The 20,115-nt window shown below is 38.6% G+C and overlaps 1 protein-coding gene across 1 annotated transcript in view; it reads right to left on the bottom strand.

The window, feature by feature from the left end:
- Positions 1-58: 58 nt before the first annotated feature.
- UBXN4 (UBX domain protein 4) overlaps positions 59-20,115 on the bottom strand; it is a 55,476-nt gene continuing 35,419 nt past the window's right edge. Inside the window, exons 9-13 of the mRNA XM_032856155.1 lie at positions 18,708-18,835; positions 14,499-14,601; positions 10,301-10,432; positions 9,147-9,346; positions 59-722 (exon numbers count right to left, since the gene is read on the bottom strand). Coding sequence (XP_032712046.1) covers positions 584-722; positions 9,147-9,346; positions 10,301-10,432; positions 14,499-14,601; positions 18,708-18,835 — 702 coding nt within the window. The 3' untranslated portion in view covers positions 59-583. The remainder of the gene's footprint in view (positions 723-9,146; positions 9,347-10,300; positions 10,433-14,498; positions 14,602-18,707; positions 18,836-20,115) is intronic.

Genomic DNA, 20,115 nt, shown 5'->3' on the forward strand with positions numbered 1-20,115 from the left:
TGTGCAACGAAAAGATGCTAGGATAAGAAAACTTAAAGCAAAACTAAGATCATTTTGATTTTTGGAAAAGATTTTTTATTCAGTGTTTAAGATTAAAAACTACAAGATTTTGCTTGCAGCTGATGAGCAAAAAGAGAAAAGTTAAACATAAGTTATCATCTGATTGGCCAGTTAAAAATGCTCTGACTCAGAGTCAAATCACTCAGTGACGTACCAGTTACTTTGTGTGGACTTAAGAGTTCTGGAGCAAAATAGCTCTAAACAAAACCTGTCATCTGAGAGCAAGGGGCTAACAGGTATATGAGATACTGAGTAAGAAAGCGGATAACGGGGCTGTGGCAGACATTTTGATTCTTTTAGGCTTCTAGCAGTTGGTTACCATATGCAAGGACCTAGCAGCCAGTTACATCATCTCTTGAGCTGTCTGAGGAGTTAAACAACTTTAACCCACTAAGCAGGAATACAGAGATACTTTATAGACCAGCTGGAAAATAAAAAAGCAGCCCCACTTCTCCAGTAGAATTTTAGTTGCATTAAATCATAAGGGAAAACAATGATTATTGCACATACTGTACTTGTCACACTACATCTGTTGAGTAGAATTTCCATTCCAGGTGTTGTTTTCATCTTCACCATCATCTTGAGTCCTCAATCTGTAGATCTTCCCCTCCTTTTTAAAGTCTTCCCCCCGTTTCTCCAGCACTCTTTTCCTGACTGGGTCCCTGACGTAAGAAGAGAGGGAGAGAACAGAAGGTGACAAAAAGTGAAAACAGCAGTCGTACAAAGCTATCTCCTTTACACTTCCGTCAGGACAGGAAGCTGTACTTTATGGAGAGTCCAGGGAGATAATCGCATCTCCTAACATGGCACAAGACTATACACGTTTTTGGCAGTTTAACTTCAACTGTTCTCCAAGCCAAACCAGCCCAATCACTGCTCCATTTCCATGTTTCTCTTGATGACTTTCTAAGTCTTAGGAGAAAGGGGCCACCTGCTAAATAACCTTTGCTTTATTATTTATGCAAACTAAAATGTGAATAACTTACATGACACCCTAGAGCTTATCCAAGCTCCATTCCTAGCCTAATTTACAGAAATCATCAATTATCCAGTTTTTAATCCTTTCATAATGTGTAAGGATTGATTTACATAAAATCTATTAAGAACAAACAGGCTGACAGCGTCCAAGACAGTGATGAGCAAAAAGAGAAAAGTTAAACATAAGTTATCATCTGATTGGCTAGTTAAATCACTCAGTGACGTACCAGTTACTTCGTGTGGACTTAAGAGTTCTGGAGCAAAATAGCTCCAGAGGAGGAGTAGGAGACCTAAATTTTGTCTGGTCCCAGGAACTCAGCTAGCTAGCAATCAAACCATTCTCAACACCTGCAAACTCAACCAGAGATTGAAGAATAGACTAGCTACAACTCTATGAACAGAAAAGTGACCACTTTCTGGAAGGTAGGAGGTGCGGAGAAGTGAATCTGGGACGACATATGGGAAAGACCGCGTGGGGAGGGAGCCTTGGTCAGCCAGCTACCAGCAAGAGAGCAGCAGAGCATGAAATTGGAACTTTCAGAAGTCTGCTCCACTGAGGGACATCACCCTGGTGGCTAAGCGAGGGGTGGAACCCTTGCTGGAACAGTACAGTCTCAGGACCCTTGGGGTCACAGAAAGACTGGGGGTGCCTGAGTGTGGCAGAGCTCCCAAGTACCAGAGTGGGGAATTAGGCTGCCAATAGTGAGCCCAGGAGTGGGCTTTCTGCTCAGGGTTGCCACAAACCATGACAGGCTGCACAGTTGGACCACTGCTCTTCAAGTAGGGACCCACAAGTGGCAGATCCAGGGAGATTCCCCTTCCTCCCTTGGCAGGAGCAGCACGGGAGTGCACCCCAGGAATCTGCTAGGTTTGGGGAGTCCAAACAGGGCCATGTGCCAGAGACAGAAACACTTGGTCACACACTGGGTGAGCACGGAGTGTGGACAGAGACCAGGGAGACAGGAGTGATGGACTGCTTTTCTTTGAGAGTGCAATGAGGAGGGGAGCCCAAGCTCTCGGTTCCTCTGGGGCCAGAGAGTGGGATGCCAACATGTTCATTCTCATCCTCTAAAGCCAAGAGGAAAGCCTTCAGGGAACAAAAACGACTGTAACCCAAGCAGATTACTTCGCCTGCCCCTGGCAAGGGTGGTACAGTTTTGTCTTGGGCAAAGATATGCAGTTTCTTCTAACAGACCAAAATATACCCAAAATCTAGTGTATGGCTCTGTTCTATTCACCAGCCTGATCATATTCTACCCACCCCCCAACCATTTCAGGTCTCTTCTGATTTGTTTAGGGTACATTTCTCTGGGGTCATGGTTGCCCTCTGAGTATTTTGTTTTCTTGTTCATCTATTCTCAACAAAATGACAAAACGGGAAAACTCACCTCAAAAAAGAGAAGAGGCAGTACTGACTGCCAAGGACTTAATCAATATGGACATTAGTATAATGTTGGAACTAAAGTTCAGAATAATGATTATAAAGACACTAGCGAATCACTTCCTGGAGAAATGAAAGAACTAAAATCTAAAAACTAAAATCTGTTAGTCGAAATCAAAAAGGTTATTGATGAGGTGCAACAAAAAATGGAGGCTTTAACTGATAGGATAAGTGAGGCAGGAGAGAGAATTAGTGATATAGAAGACCAAATGATGGAGAATAAAGAAGCTGAGAAAAAGAGAAATAATTACTGGATCATGAGGGAAGAATTCGAGAGATAAGTGATAAAATAAAGCAAAATAATATTAAAAATAATTAGAATCTCAGAAGAAAATAAGGGGGGGCAGAAGGTATACTGGAGCAAATTATAGTGGAGAACTTCCCTAATTTGGGGAGGAAACCGACATCAAAATCCAGGAGGCACAGAGAACTCCTGTCAAAATCAAGAAAAATAGGTCAACACCCCAATATCTAAAAATAAAACTTAAAAATCTCGGGAGACGAAGAGAAAATCCTGAAAGCAACTCAGGACAAAAGGTCTATAATCTGTAACTGTAGAAACATTAGATTGGCAGCAGACCTATCCATAGAGACCTGGCAGGCCATAAAGGATTATCATGATACATTCAGGGTACTAAACAAGAAAAATATGCAGTCAAGAATACTTTATCCAGCTAGGTTGTCATTAAAAACAGAAGTGATAAAAAACTTTCAGGATAAACAGAAACTAAAACAATTTGTGATCACCAAACCAGCCCTATAAGAAATATTGAAAAGGGGGCGCCTGGGTGGCTCAGTGAGTTAGGCCTCTGTCTTCAGCTCAGGTCATGATCTCAGGGTCCTGGGATTGAGGCCCACATCAGGCTCTCTGCTCAGCGGGGAGCCTGCTTCCCCTTCTCTCTGCCTGCCTCTCTGCCTACTTGTGATCTCCCTCTGTCAAATAAATAAATAAAATTAAAAAAAAAAAAAAAAAGAAAGAAATATTGAAAGGGGTCCTCTAAGCAAAGAGAGAGCCGAAAAGTAACATAGAACAGAAAGGAAAAGAGACAATACACAGTAACAGTCACCTTACAGGCAATACAATGGCACTAAATTCGTATCTTTCAATAGTTACCCTGAATGTAAATGGGCTAAATGCCCCAATCAAAAGACAGAGGGTATCATATTGGATAAAAAAGCAAGACCCATCAATATGCTGTCTGCAAGAGACTCATTTTAGACCCAGAGACACCTCTAGATTGAAAGTGAGGGGGTGGAAAACCATTTATCATGCTAATGGACATCAAAAGAAAGCTGGCATAGCAATCCTTATATCAAACAAATAAGATTTTAAACCAAGGACTGTAATAAGAGATGAAGAAGTACACTATATCATAATTAAAGGGTCTATCCAATAAGATCTAACAACTGTAAATATTTATACCCCTAACATGGAAGCAGCCAATTATATAAACCAGTTAATAACAAAATCGAAGAAACATGATGACAATAATACAATAATATAGGGGACTTTAACACCCCCTCCCTCACTGCAATGGACCAATCATCTAAGATCAACAAGGAAATAAGGGCTTTGAATGACACACTGGACCAGATGGACTTCACAGATATATTCAGAACATTCCATCCCAAAGTGAGAGAATACACATTCTTTCTAGGGCACATGGAACATTCTCCAGAATAGATTAGAACCTGGGTTACAAATCAGGTGTCAAGCAGTACCAAAAGATTGGGATCATTCCCTGTGTACTTTTATACCACAATGCTTGGAGACTCAATCACCAGAGGAAAGTTGGAAAGAACTCAAATACATGGAGGCTAAAGATCATCCTACTAAAGAATGAGTGGGTCCACCAGAAAATTAAAGAATTTTTAAAAAATCATGGAAACAAATGAAAATGAAAACAACTGTTCAAAATCCTTGGGGTATAGCAAAGATGGTCCTAAGAAGGAAGTATATGGCACTACAAGCCTTTCTCAAGAAACAAGAGAGGTCTCAAATATACAACCTAATCCTACACCTAAAGGAGCTGGAGGAAAAACAGCAAATAAAGCTTAAACCCAGCAGAAGAGAAATAAAGATAAGAGCAGAAATCAATGAAATAGGAACCAGAAGAACAGTAGAACAGATCAACGAAACTAGGAGCTGGCCTTTGAAAGAATTAATAAGATTAATAAACCCCTGGCCAGACTTATCAAAAAGAAGAGAGAAAGGACCCAAATAAATAAAATCATGAAAGAGGAGAGATCACAACCAACACCAAACAAATACAAACAAGTATAAGAACATATTATGAGCAACTATATGCCAACAAATTAGACAATACAGAAGGAATAGATGCATTCCTAAAGACGTATAAACTACCAAAACTGAACCAGGAAGAGTAAACCTGAACAAACCCATAACCAGCAAGGAAACTGAAGCAGTAATAAAAAATCTCCCAACAAACTAAAGCCCAGAGCCAGATGGCTTCCCAGGGAAATTCTACCAAACTTTTAAAGAAGAATTAATACTCTTTTTAAACTATTGCAAAAAATAGGAATGGAAGGAAAATGTCCAAACTCTTTTTGAGACCAGCATTATCCTGATCCCCAAACCAAAGACCCCATCAAAAAGGAGAATTACAGACCAATATCCCTGATGAACATCGATATAAAAATTCTCACTAAAATACTAGCCAATAGGATCCAACAGTATATTAAAAGGATTATTCACTATGACCAAGTAGAATTTATTCCTGGGCTGCAAGGTTGGTTCAACATCTGAAAATCTATCAATGTGATATAATACATTAATAAAAGAAAGGACAAGAATCATATGATCCTCTCAAAAGATGCAGAAAAAGCATCTGACAAAGTACAGCATCCTTTCTTGATTAAAACTCTTCACAGTGTAGGGATAGAGAGTACATACCACATCATCAAAGCCGTCTATGAAAAACCCACAGCAAACATCATCCCCAACGGGGAAAAACTGAGAGCTTTTCCCCTAAGGTCAGGAACAAGGCAGGGACGTCCATAGCGCCACTGCTGTTCAACATAGAACTACAAGTCCCAACCTCAGCAATCAGACAACAAAAATAAAAGGCATCCAAATAGGCAAAGAAGTCGTCAAACTCTCATTCTTTGCAGATGATATGATACTTTATGTGGAAAACTCTAAAGACTCCACCCTAAAACTGCTAGAAATCATACAGGAATTCAGTAAAGTGGCAGGACATAAAATCAATGCACAGAAATCAGTCATTTCTATATACCAATAAGGAGACAAAAAAAAAGAGAAATTAAGGAGTTGATCCCATTTAAAATTGCACCCCAAACCATAAGATACCTAGGAATAAATCTAATCAAAGAGGGAAAGGATCTGTATTCAGAAAACTATGGAATACTCATGAAAGAAACTGAGGAAGACACAAAGAAATGGAAAAATGTTCCATGCTCATGGGTTGGAAGAACAAATGTGTAAATGTCTATGTTACCTAGAGCAATCTACACATGCAATGCAATCCCATCAAAATACAATACCATCAACTTATTTCACAGACCTTGAACAAATAATCTTGAATTTGTATGGAACCAGAATAGACCCCAAATAGAGGAATGTTGAAAAAGAAAACCAAAGCTGGTGGCATCACAATTCCAGAATTCAAGCTCTGTTACAAAGCTGTAATCATCAAGACAGTAGGTACTGGCACGAAAACAGACACATAAATTAATGGTACAGAAAACTTAAAAATGGATCCCTGACTCGATAGCCAACTAATCTCTGACAAAGCAGGAAAGAATATCCAATGGAAAAAAGACAGTCTCTTCAAAAAATGGTATTGGGAAAACTGGACGGCCACATGTGGGAGAATGAAACTGGACCATTTCCTTATACCACACACAAAAATAGACTCAAAATGGATGAAAGACCTCAATATGAGACAGGAATCCATCAAAATCCTTGAGAACACAGCAACCTCTTCATCCTCAACTGCAGCAACATCTTGCTAGACATGTTGCCAAAGGCAAGGGAAACAAGGGCAAAAATGAACTTTAGGGACTTCACCAAGATCAAAAGCTTTTGAACTGCAAAGGAAAGTCAACAAAACCAAAAGACAATGACAGAATAGGAGAAGATTATCCGCAAATGACATAGCAGATAAAGGGCTTGTATTCAAAATGTATAAAGAACTTACCAAACTCAATAGCCAAAGAACTAATAATCCAATCAAGAAATGGGCAGAAGACATAAACAGACATTTCTTTAAAGAAAACATCCAAACGGCCAACAGACACATGAAAAAGTGCTCCACATCACTTGGCATTAGGGACATACAAATCAAAACCACCTCACACCAGTTAGAATGGCTAAAATTAACCAATCAGGAAATGACAGGTGTTGACGAGGATGCAGAGAAGGGGGAACCCTCCTACACTGTTGGTGGGAATGCAAGCTGGTACAGTCACTCTGGAAAACACTATGGAAGTTCATCAAAAAGCAGAAAATAGAGCTACCCTACAACCCTGCAATTGCTCTACTGGGGATTTACCCCAAAGATACAAATATACTGACCTGAAGGGACACATGCACCCCAATGTTTACAGTAACAACATCCACAACAGCCAAACTATAGCAAGAGTCCAAATGTCTATCAACAGATGAATGGATAAAGAAGATATGGTATACATGTGCACGCGTGCATGTGCGCGCACGTGCGCGCGCACGCACACACACACACACACACACACACACAATGGTATATTACACAGCCATCCAACAAAAAATGAAATCTTGACATATGCAATGATGTAGATGGTACTAGAGAATATTATACTAAGCAAAATAAGTCAATCAGAGAAAGATAATTATTGTATGATCTCACTGATAAGAACTTAATGGGAAAGAGAAAACTGAAACAAGACAAAACCAGAGAGGGAGACAGACCATAAGAGACTCTAAATCTCAGGAAACAAACTGAGAGTTGCTGGAGGGAAAGGGGGTGAGGGGATGGAGTGGTTGGGTGATGGAGATAGGGGAGGGTATGTGATGTGGCGAGTACTGTGTATAGTGTAAGACTGATGAATCACAGACCTGTATCCCTGAAACAAATTATATGTTATATGTTAATAATGAAAGAAAGCAAGCAAGAAAGCAAGCAAGGAAGAACAAACTGAAGAAAGAAAAAGAAGAGGCAGGGAGAGAGGAAAAGAAAGGAGAGCAGAAAAAAGAAAAGAAAGTTAACTCATGCAATAATGTGGTTAAACCAAGGGACAGACGCAAATCTAGCGGTAGGAAGATCAACTGGATTACTCCAATGATTCTGGTGAGAAATTATGAGATCTTTGACTAAGGCAGTGGAAAGGAATCAAACAAAATATATTTATTTTGACAAATTAGATATAGAAGAGTAAGGGAAAATGGAGGGGGAAAAGTTCACTATGAATTTTATTTCTTGAGTGATTAAATGAATAGATTTAGAATAGAAAAGAAAAGGTTTGTGGGAAAATATTCTTTATTATCCAATGAATAAATGTATTTCATAAATAACAACTGAAAAAAAACAACAACAAAAAGGCTTTCAGCATCTGAAAATGGAAAGGAAAATGGGTTAAATATAAGCTAAGGCATTCTTCTTTGATGGGGGGGGTGGCAGCCAATAAACAGTGGGACACAAAGCTTTGCTCTCCAGATATGCATTCACTCATCCTTTGCCCCATCCCAGTATCTCTTCCCTTATTCGAAGTAAGTTTTAAAAGCCCACACAGCAAGGCACCTGGCTGGCTCAGTTAGAAGAGCCTGTGAACGGGGTAATGAGAGAGAGGAAGAAGCTGGCTCCCTGCTGAGCAGAGAGCCTGATGCGGGGCTGGATCCTAGGACCCTGGGATCATGACCTGAGCTGAAGGCAGAGGCTTTAAACCACTGAGCCTGAGCCACCCAGGCGCCCCTCAACAGTGTTTAACAGCAAGAGGTATATATTATAATAAACCATGCTATTATTTAATCAGAAAAAAACTACAATCCTACCTTCCAGGAAAATACTTCCCATTAACCTGTTTCAAATATGTAGAATCTTAACAGAGGTATAAGCTAACATCATTGGTATTATTTAGAATTACCATGCTAACCTTGGCCATCTGCAATAAAAAGAAGGCCTCTTGTTTAAGGGACCAGTGTAAAATAACAGTCTGAAGAAGGCACCATTTTCAAATGAATATCCAGTTTTCACAGCCTGGTCTTTCTCTGAATGAAGATAGGTAGAAGACAAGAAGCAGACCAAAGCGCTGCTACAAAGGATTAAAATTATCTAAAGCACAGTGACACCTCCAAAAAAATGTATGCAAGATAACTGTGAGAAATTAATTAAATGAAATATCTTGTTGGACAAAACATGGTTAGCAAGAAAGATACTATTTAGTCCTGCAAAAAAAAAAAAAAAGTGCCCTTACAGTTACGGGATAAGGAGAAGTCAATAAACAAAGTAGTAGGAGTAGGTTCTAGAAAGGTGGTTGAGAAAACTCAGGTAGTGAACTTCCCAGGAGAGATGATACAGTAAAACTTCAGAACATTTAATTTTTTTCCCTTATGTAGAAAGATGGCATAGTACCCATAACAAAAATGTTCATTTTGAATAAGGCACTGGGCATTACTAATACATTCTGCAAATGGGAAAAACACAGATACCTTTTTTCTGAGTTGCTAGTTGATGCAAGGTTTGAGGACTCTGATGTTGCCGCTCTCACAGAGGTCTGTGCAGGAGGGTTACTAAATAGGAAGTTGCTAATCAATCTCCAGATGGCAAGGAATGGGTAAAGGACTGTCCCCAACAATGTCCAAAAGTCTCCACTGGAAGAATGTACCATGGATGTATTTGGTCTTCCGGCCTAAAAATTAAGAAATAAACCTCAATAAAAGCTACGTGAGCCAAATCACATAAAACTCAAGGTTCTAGATGAATCTTTTATCTGGAAAACAAAGTCCTATTGACTTTAGTTTACTGCAAGAAGGTAAAATTACCATCTTCTGCTCCTTTTCAGGTGTATATTTTATACAAACTTCTGGGAACTCCAGGAGCTCTGTTTTTTAAAGGAGTAATCACAACAATGAAACTAGAAAATAGTTCTTGGTGAAATGAACCAATCAGTTTTATGAAAACTAACCTTTTTGTAATGAAATCAACAACTTTGGTAAGAAAAGCCTTCCTCGCTTATTAAAAAACAGGCAAAGGTTTCAAAACCTTAGTGAATACAAATTAATCCTGATTACTGGAAGGCTAATTGTTTTAGGTGTGGGGCTCTAGTTCAGAACCAGGAAAACTATTCTAATCAAAATATAGAAGACCAGGCTCTCCATCTCTGGAATTTAGGGGATGCCTTGGCAAAGTCATTTAAACTTTCCGAGCCTCTTCATCAGAGATTAAAACACTGTTGTGAGGATCAAATGTGATGAATATGTTTAAAAATCAAAGTTACTTTTATTTAAAAAAATTTTTTTAAAAACTTGGTAAACCAGTAAGGTCGTACATATATGAAAGACACTAAAACTATACATTAGACCAATACTATGCATTTCTTATTTTCTTCTCTTACTGGTCCTTTTTGTACATGAAAATAGGTGAGGGAAAAAGGTGAAAACGAAAGTATTTCTTTAATGCCTCATTAGCAATACAAATATAAAACGCACAGGATAATGGAACAATAAATTAACATTTTTTGGACAATCTGAATTTAATTACCCATAGTACATGTTTTACCATCCCTTCCACTGATTTTAAGAAATGATCAAGAGTAGAACAAACAGGATTGTAGAGATAGAAAAAAAAATACGTATATACGTACTGGCAACAGTACCACTGAAGCACTTGGGGCAAGTTCCAAATCCAACAATTTCTTTTTATAATCTTCTTTGGTAAATTCCCTCCGGGGAAACATGGTTGCTAGTGAAAAATTACCGTAAGTGTTGCCAACAGTCTGTAACATAACAGTAAGTTTTAAAACCTTACAAAGGTGCCTTTTTAAAGTAAGATATTACAGACCAAATGCATCCAAAACAACTGCTTTTTTTAAAAGATTTTTAAGATATGTTAATAATGAAATAAATAATAATTTAAAAAATTATTTTTTGAATAATTAAAATAAAATAATAATTAAAATAATGATTAAAAATTTATTTTATTTGACAGAGATCACAAGCAGGCAGAGAGGCAGGCAAAGAGAGAGAAAGGAAGGAGGCTCCCTGCTGAGCAGAGAGCCCGACGCAGGGCTCGATCCCAGGACCCTGGGACCATGACCTAAGCCGAAAGCAGAGGCTTTAACCCACTGAGCCACACAGGCTCCCCCAAAACAACTGCTTTAATTCAAACTGCCTTAATTTTAAAGTTCATTCAGGGGCTCAGTCGGTTAAGTGTCTAACTCTTGGGTTTTGGGTCAAGTCATGATCTCAGTTTTGTGAGATCCAGCCTTGTATCAGGCCCTGCTCAGAGCAAACTCTGGTCCAGATCCTCTCTCCCCCTCCCTCCTCCTGTGCCCCACCCCGCACATGCTCTCTCTCTCTCTCAAAAAAAAAAAAAACGTAAACTCCTTCCTCAAAAAGTTGAAAAGAGAGCTACCCTATGACCCAGCAATAGCACTACTGGGTATGTACCCTAAAGATACAAATGTAGTGATCCGAAGGGGCACGTGCACCTGAATGTTTATAGCAGCAATGCTCACAAGAGCCAAATTATGGAAAGAAATCACATGTCCATCAACAGATGAATGGATAAAGATGATGTGTGAGATATATATATATATATATGTCTATAGATAGATAGATAGAAAGATAGATATCTCTCTATATCTACAATGGAATACTATGCAGCCATCAAAAGAAATGAAATCTTGCCATTTGCAATGATGTGGATGGAACTAGAGGATATTATGCTGAGTGAAATAAGTCAATCAGAGAAAGACAATTATCATATGATCTCCCTGATATGAGGAATTTGAGAGGCAGAGTGGGGAGTCTGGAGGGTAGGGAAGGAAAAAATTAAACAAGATGGGACTGGGAGGAAGACAAACCATACATAAGAGACTTTTAATCTCATGAAACAAACTGAGGGTTGCTGAGCAGTATGGGGGAGGGTTGGGTCGCTGGGTGATGGACACTGGGGAGGGTATGTGCTATGGTGAGTGCTGTGAAATGTGTAAGCCTGATGATTCACAGACCTGTACCCCTGTGGCAAATAATACATCATGTTAATAAAAATAATTAATAAAAAAATACATAAAATCTTAAAAAAAAAATTGGGACACTTGGGTGGCTCAGTGGATTAAGCGGCTGCCTTCAACTCAGGTCATGATCCCAATCCCAGAGTCCTCAGATTGAATCCCTCATCCAGCTCCTTGCTCAGCGGGGAGCCTGCTTTTCCCTCTGTCTGCCTCTCCCTCTGCTTCTGCTCTCTCTGACAAAAAGAAAATCTTAAAAAAATAATAGCAAATTTTAAAAAGTTCATTCAAATGTAAACTCACAAAAACCTTTATAAAAACTCTGTGCTTCAAAAAGTAGCCTGGGTGGCTCAGTGGGTTAAAGCTTCTGCCTTTGGCTCAGGTCACAAACCCGGGGTCCTGGGATCGAGCCCCACATCCCGTTCTCTGCTCAGCAGGGAGCCTGCTTCTCCCTCTCTCTCTGCCTGCCTCTCTGCCTACTTGTGATCTCTGTCAAATAAATAAATAAAATCTTAAAAAAAAAAAAGGTAGCTCAAAGCTACCAAATCCAAATAGTACCTAAGCTTTTACAATCCCAAAATGACCACAACATAGCAAGATTATAGTTCCTAAAACCATCTAAACAAATTGAACAAAAATGAACAGTTGTAATATCTCTTCTGAATATTCCTGCAGTTTGCCACTAGTTTTCACTATACTTTGGCAAACTTTTATTACTATCTCTCTGATGTACATCTGGATTATAGGAATTCCCTATTAAAAATCTGGAATAGTCCAGAACTTTCCTCAAATACATAAAATCAGGAGTTCACGTCTTCCTTGTCTCAAAAAAATAAATGTCCCATAGTCAATCCGTGCTATACACACAATCCCAGATCCAGGAACCCACCACACTGGGCAGCATCATGATCACCTTCATAATTTTAAGTCACCTTAAAAAATCTCAAAATCTTAGCTAAGAGTTTTTCTCTCCCTAGAAGATTCCAAAGAAACAAACTAATGCTTTTGCTTTTTGTATTTTTTTTAAAACTGGAGATCACATACATACCTCTCACTTCTTACTATAACATGAGGACATACAAGAATACAAAATTAGGTTACTGCACTGAAACAAAGTTTTTATTTATTTATTTATTTATTTTTAAAGATTTTATTTATTTATTTGACAGAGACACAGCGAGAGAGAGAACACAAGCGGGGCAGAAGGAGAGTTGGAGAAAGCAGGCTCCCGGCCAAACAGGGAGCCCAATGCAGGGCTCGATCCCCAGACCATGGGATCATGACCTGAGCTCAAGAGAGATGTCTAATGACTGAGCCACCCAGGCGCCCTGAAATAAAGTTCTAAGAGGACTGATGCAAAGCTCTGTTTTCTCATGTGGCTTCCTCCTTCACTTACCTGTGGCAGAAATGGTATGACTCAAGCCAGGACCAATTATTCCCTTTTGGGAGGCCCCAAGTGGGGCTCCAAGGCAAAAGAACAGAGCTACTGGGATTGTTCCACTATAAGCTTAGGGAAAAAGAACTCTTTTTTTTTTTTTTTTAAAGATTTTATTTATTGATTTGACAGAGAAAGATCACAAATAGGCAGAGAGGCAGTCAGAGAGAGAGAGAAGCAGGCTCCCCATTGAGCAAAGAGCCCAATGCGGGGCTTGATCCCAGGCTGAGATTATGACATGAGCGGAAGGCAGCGGCTTAACCCACAGAGCCACCCAGGCGCCCCTAGGGAAAAAAGAATTCTTAAAAGTGTTTTTACATTGCAAAGCCCAGCAATGGCAGACAGCTTTTTAGGTACCCTCTTGGGATCCGTAAGTGAAACAGCAGACTAAATGGGGAGATGAGGTCTAGGAAAAAGATCTGAACCCTAATTTTAACCCTGAAAAGTCACATGAGACAAAGAGTGGGACACATGATGAGCCCAGATCCTAAAGGACATCTAATGCCTAGAATCCTTTTGGAAAAAGGCTCATTCAGAGAATAAAAACTACAGCTGACTTTTGAATAACATGGATGTGAACTGTGTGGGCCCACCCAGACATGGATTTTTTACACTGCAGCACTCTAAGTGTATGTTCTCTTCCTTATGATTTTAATATTCTCTTTTATCTAGCTAACTTTAAGAATATAATATATAGTATATATAATATACAAAATATGTGTTAATCAACTGTTATTGTTAAGGCTTCTGGTCAACAGTTAAGTTAGTAGTAGTTCAGTTTAGGCAGAACTGAAAAGTATACATGGATTTTCGACTGTGCAGTGGGTTGGCAACCCTTAATACCCACACTGTTCAAGGGTCAACTATAATTGGGAAAGTACTCATATCTTATTTTCTAAGATATAAAATTTCACACCAACTCAGATTTTGAGTAAAGCCACATTCTGGAAGTAAATTCCTGAAGAAGATACTTGTTACCAAAGAAAGATTACTGATCTTTAGGTTTGGCCACCTGGCAGATGGCGGGAAAATGGCCACCTGGCAGATGGCGGGAAAATGTGGAGAGGAAGAAAAAACTGCATCCCTTTACAGGCAACAACTCCCTCAGATTAGACCTCTGAAGAATCATTTGCAAAAGCAGTGAGAAAAGTTTCCAAAACCTATTGTATGCTATTAGCAAATCCCTATTTCTACACAACAAACAGATGTGCTTTCTCTCTATGGCACTAATGCATGATGGAAGCTCCACAACACCCCAAAGGGGTCTGGTGCTTCCCTCCTGGGGATAAGTCATGACTTATACTCTACAAATCAGGCTTGGAAATTTTCTCCTCCTACATTTTAATAACCTATTCATCTATCTTTACTATAAGTCAAGACAAGACATAAATTTACCTGTGCAGCAAACTGTCTTGCTTCTTCTAGAGGAGCATCAGAAGGGAACTGATTTGTAAAGGAAGAACCATCAGGAAGACGAAACTGAATTCTTGCAACAGTGCTATGAAAATAGAAAATTAAAATCAGCATCTTTATATATTTTCAAACAGTATCTTAAAAGAGAAAATGGAAGTGAAAATGTGCAAAATGAAAAAACAGGTTTTTCCCATAATGTCAGACCTCTTCATTTATTATTTTTTAGTAACAGCTTTATCAAGATATAATTTACATAACATAAAATTCACCCTTTTATTTACTTTTTAAAGATTTTTAAGTAATCTCTACATTCAAGGTGGGACTCAAACTCACAACCCCAACCGAGATCAAGAGTTGCATGCTCCAATGACTAAATTTTATTTCACCCTTTTAAAGCATACAATTAGGGGTGCTTGGGTGGCTTAGTTGGTTAGGTGTCTTCCTTTGGCTCAGATCATGATCCTGGGGTCCTGACTTGAGGCCCACGTTGGGCTCCCTACTTGGTCGGGGCCAGCTTCTCCCTCTCCCTCTTGCTATCTCTCTTTCTCTCAAATAAATAACATCTTCTAAAAAAGATAAAGCATACAATTAATTTAGTGGTTTCTATTATAGTCATAGTTGTGCAACCATATTTAATTCCAAAACATTCTCATCATCCCAAAAAGAAACCCTGAACCCAACACCAATTGCTTCCTACTCCGCCCTCATCTAGCCCCTTGGCAAGCACTAATCTACTTTCTGCTTCTAAGAATTTGCCCAGTTCAGGCATTTCATATAATGGAACACAGGAATGTTTGACTTTTTAGTAACTCACTTTCATGTAACATAATGTTCTCAAGGTTCACCCATGTTGTAGCATGGGTCAGCACTTCATTCTTTCTAATTGCTAAATGGTATTTATAATCCCATCACCAGTATAGGAGAGTTCCAAAGTGCCCACATCCTCACCAAGATTTGTTACTGCTTTTAAGTTTAGGAATCCTGGAGGGCATTAAACAGTATCTCATTGTGGTTTTAATTTTCCTAATGATTAATAATATTGAGTAGCTTATTATAGGGCTAACTGACCACTTGGAGATCTTCTCTGGAGAAATGTCTATTTAAATCTTTTTCACATATTTAAAACTGGGTTGTTTGCTTTTTATTGTTAAGTTATTAAAGACTCTTTTTTATACTCTAGATACAAGTCTTTCATCGGATATATGGTTTGAAAATATTTTCTCCAATTCTGGAGGCTATCTTTTCACATTCTTAATGATGTCCCTTGAAACACAAAGTTTTTAATTTTGATGAAGTCCAACTTATCTATTGCTTCCTTTTGTTGCTTGTGCTTTTGGCGTCATGTCTACGAATCACTGCCTTTTCCAAGATCACATGATTTTCTCATTTTTTTTCTAAGACTTTATACTTGAGGAAAGGGTTCAAATTCATTCTTTTGGATGTGTCCAAGCACCATCTGTTGAAGAGCTATTCTTTCCCCATGAATGTCCCTGGTAACATTTTCAATCATAATCAATCATAAATGTATGGGGTTTTTTTTCCCTAAGGATTTTGTTATTTTAATTTTTAATTTAAATTTAACTTACTTAGCATATTGTATATTATTAGTTTCAGGGGTAGAATTTAGTGATTCATCAGTTGCATAAAATACCCAGTGCTCATTACATTAAGTGACCTTCTTAATGCCCATCACCCAATTACACCATCCCCACCCACCTCCCCTCCAGCAACCCTCAGTTTGCTCCCCATAGTTAAGAGTCTGCTATGGTTTGCTTCCCTCCCTCTTTTTATCTTATTTTTCTTTCCCTTCTTCTCTGTTTATCTGCTTTGTTTCTTAAATTCCACATAAGTGAAATCATACGGTATTTGTCTTTCTCTGATTTCATTTAGTAGAATACCCTCTAGTTCCATTCACGTTGTTGCAAATGGCAAGATTTCATTCTTTTTTGATGACTGAATAATATTCCGTTGCATATATACACCACATCTTCTTTATCCATTCACCTGTTGATGGACATCTGAGCTCATTCCACAGTTTGGCTATTGTGGACACTGCTGCATAGGTTTAGTTCTGGAGACTCAGTTCTACTACAGTGATCCATATATTCATCCTTATGCCAATATCACATTGTCTGGGTTACTATAGCTTTGTTTTAAAATTTAAAAAATCTGATTCTCCCAACTTTGTTCTTTTTCCAGATAATTTTGACTATCCTAGGTCCCTTGCATTTCCACATGAATTTTTATGCAAAAATTTTGGCCAAAAAAAAAAATCACTTGGGATTTTAATGGGGATTGTGTTGACTCTACTGATCAGTTTGGGGAGTACTGCCATTTTCCCCCCCTTTTCCTTTTCATCTCTCAAGCCCCTTTTGTACTGCCATCTCAACAATATTTAGTCCTCTGATCTATGAACACAGAATGTCTTCCTGTATATTTATGTCTGCTTTAATTCTTTCAAAAATGTTTTCTAGTTTTCATTGTAAGAGTCTTACACCTTCATTAAATATATTCTTAAGTATTTTATTACTTTCGGAAAATAGTTTTTAAAAAGTAGTTTTTACTCATGTTATGAGCTTTGTACTTTGTTGGCTGGTACTGCTTACAGAAGGGTTCACATAAACACTCACTATCTCTCTTTGACTTCATCTTTCTGCTCCCTACATCCTTTGCTTATTCTCTCATACTCTGTTCCCCCTTCCTCCACTAGTACCTATGCAACCAAAACGGAAGGAAGTATTTATTTTCTCAAACTGTATCAACTTAATAAGGACGCAGAAATCATGATTATAAAATAAGCATGGTAAAAACTGAAAAATCAAACAAATAAAAAGTAGTTTTTCTGGGGTGCCTGGCTGGCTCAACTGGTGAAGCATGTGACTCTTGATCTTGGGGTTGAGTTTGAGCCCCAAATTGGGCATGGAGATTACTTAAAAATAAAATTATAAAAAAAATAAAGTTTTTCTGAATAACAAAAGTAATGCTCATTAATTTTCCAATATAGAAAATACAGAAAAGTAAAGGAGTGCCTGGGTCAGTTAAGCATCTGCCTTTAGCTCAGGTCATATCTAGGGTCCTGGGATTGAGGCCCGCAATGGTCTCTGTGCTCAGTGGGGAGTCTGCTTCTCCCTCTGCCCACTCATGTCTGCATGCTCACGCTCCTTCTCTCTCAAATAAATAAAATCATTAAAAAAGACAAGACAGAAAAGTAAGAAAGAAAATATTAACCATAATCCAACTAGGACGTACTGGAAATCTGTATTTTTCTCTTTAAAATATATTTTTGTTTTGGGAAATGCCTTATCCCTGACACCTGTCATTCAATCTGGTATGACTATCAGTAACATTTTCCTAACCTCCTCGCCACCAAAGTAGGCATGTGAACTCCCCCAACCAGGAAGCCAATTTAAGTAGACATAGGGATTGATCTGAAAGTGGCCGCATCAGCCAAATAAGGCCAATCAGAATTCTCCCCACTTAATGATATAGGATCTGAGAAAGAGTTTTGCCTCTCTGGGATCAGGAGCTCAAGATTCTGAATGTGCCAAGAGGCCCTGGGTTCACCTGACATCATCATAAAAGTTTCTCTAAGAATGAAGCTAAAACAGAAAAAAAGCCCAAGAGATTAAAAAGAGAGAGAAAATGTTCTTTTAAATCCCTGAACCTAGCTATACCTACCAAATCCATCAGTGGAAATTCCAACCGCAGAGCCAACGGATTCCCTGTTTTGCTTAATCCTATTTGACCTGAGATAATCACAACTCAAGAATCCTGATATAGAGCGCCTGAGTGGCTCAGTCCTTAAGCATCTGTCTTCAGATCAAAACATGATCCCAGCGTCCTGGGACTGAACCTGGCATGGGGCTCCCTGCTCAGCAGGAAGCCTGCTTCCCCCTCTCCTACTCCACCTGCTTGTGTTCCCTCTCTTAATGCGTCTGTCAAATAAATAAAATCTTAAAAAAAATCACAATACATATAAGATAACCATTGTAATCATTTCAATATATGTGTTTTCTGTCTTTTGAAAACATTCAGTGACAAATACCAATGGCAACTGCCACACTGGTCATTATGTTCTCCTAGAACTACTTATTATAGCCACAGCGCTCAATAGTGTTAAAAAGCAGCTTACAACTGCTATTCTCCTCAGTGGCTATGAACATACAGGTAATTGAGTGGGAAATAAAGTACCTTCTTTCTCTTGCAGAAGACTCCCTTTTGACTTCCATTTCTGCCTGTTTGGCCAGCAAAGCAGCAGCTTTAGCAGCTTCTACTTCTTCTTTTGTCTTTGCAAAACGAGCAGCTCTCTCTGCACGGTCCTTTAAAACAGGTATTAGATACTAATTAGCTTTCATTGCTAGAATGGAACAAACACAAGGAACACAAGGAACAAACACAAGGAACAAACACAAATGTATGTAAGATTCCTTAAAGCCATCTGTAAACTTTATCACTCTGGAGCTGGTATTTTTTAGTTTTATGAATGATCAGATACCAGCAAGTTGCTTATTAAACAAACAAGGACTTAATTTTGGTTACTATTGTATCGCCAGAGCCTGGAAAAAGGTCTGGCAAACAGTAGATAATCAACAAATATTTGTTGCATAAACAAATGAACAATATTAAGGTAGACATGGCTTTCATATGCACTACAACTGCTTAATTCTAAAGGCAGCTGTTTCAAAACCATCTTAACCTCCTACTTGATATATGTAAATCTTCTGAATGTCCCACAAAAGAAGAGTTGTGACTAGAGGAGAATGCCACATAACCAGTTCTAAGCGTCTTTTCTAGGGATTTTTTTTTTTTTTTTTTTTTGAAAGAAAGGCAGACTGCCATACGTAGCACTTCATTTGGATGTGTCTGAGTCTTGGAAGCCTAATTACTCTATGTTCTCCTACAAATGACCTTGAGAACTTCTTTGGAGGTTCTAGCAGGGGAGCTCAGCTTCAGAAAGAACACACATGGAGCAGTGAGGGAGGAAGGGGACACCCACCTAGCCAGCCAGATCACTTGGTGATCAATGTTATGACAGGTGTGGCAGCCAGATCGCCCTCACATCCCTAGGGAATTTTTGAAAGCTACGTATTGACTACTGTCTCACAACAGAACACAGAGAAAAATTACTTTGAAAAAAAGCATCTCAATTTTAATCTTTTATCAAGTTTTTGTTTTCAGTATAATGAACCTACATTGTTCTTTTAGTTTCAGGTATACAACATATAGTAACCCAACAATTCATACATCACCCAGTGCTCACTGGACAAGTGCCCTCCTTAATACCTTTCACCTACTTCACCCATTGCCCGACGTTCCTCCCCTCTGTAACCATCAGTTTGTTCTTTAGAGTTAAGTGTCTGTTTCTTGGTTTCCCTCTCTTTTTCCTTTGCTCATTTGTTTTTTCTTTAATTTCACATGAGTGAAATCTTATGGTATTTGTCTTTCTCTGACTGACTTATTTCACTTAGCATAATACTCTCTACCTCCATCCAAGTTGTTGCAAAAGGCAAGATTTCATTCATTTTATGGGTGAATAATATTCCATTGTATATATATACCACAACTTCTTTATCCAATCCCAATTTTTAATCTTTTTTTC

This window comes from Lontra canadensis, unplaced genomic scaffold, assembly GCF_010015895.1.
Source record: "Lontra canadensis isolate GAN:19392208 unplaced genomic scaffold, GSC_riverotter_1.0 scaffold11, whole genome shotgun sequence".
Classification (NCBI taxonomy): domain Eukaryota; kingdom Metazoa; phylum Chordata; class Mammalia; order Carnivora; family Mustelidae; genus Lontra; species Lontra canadensis.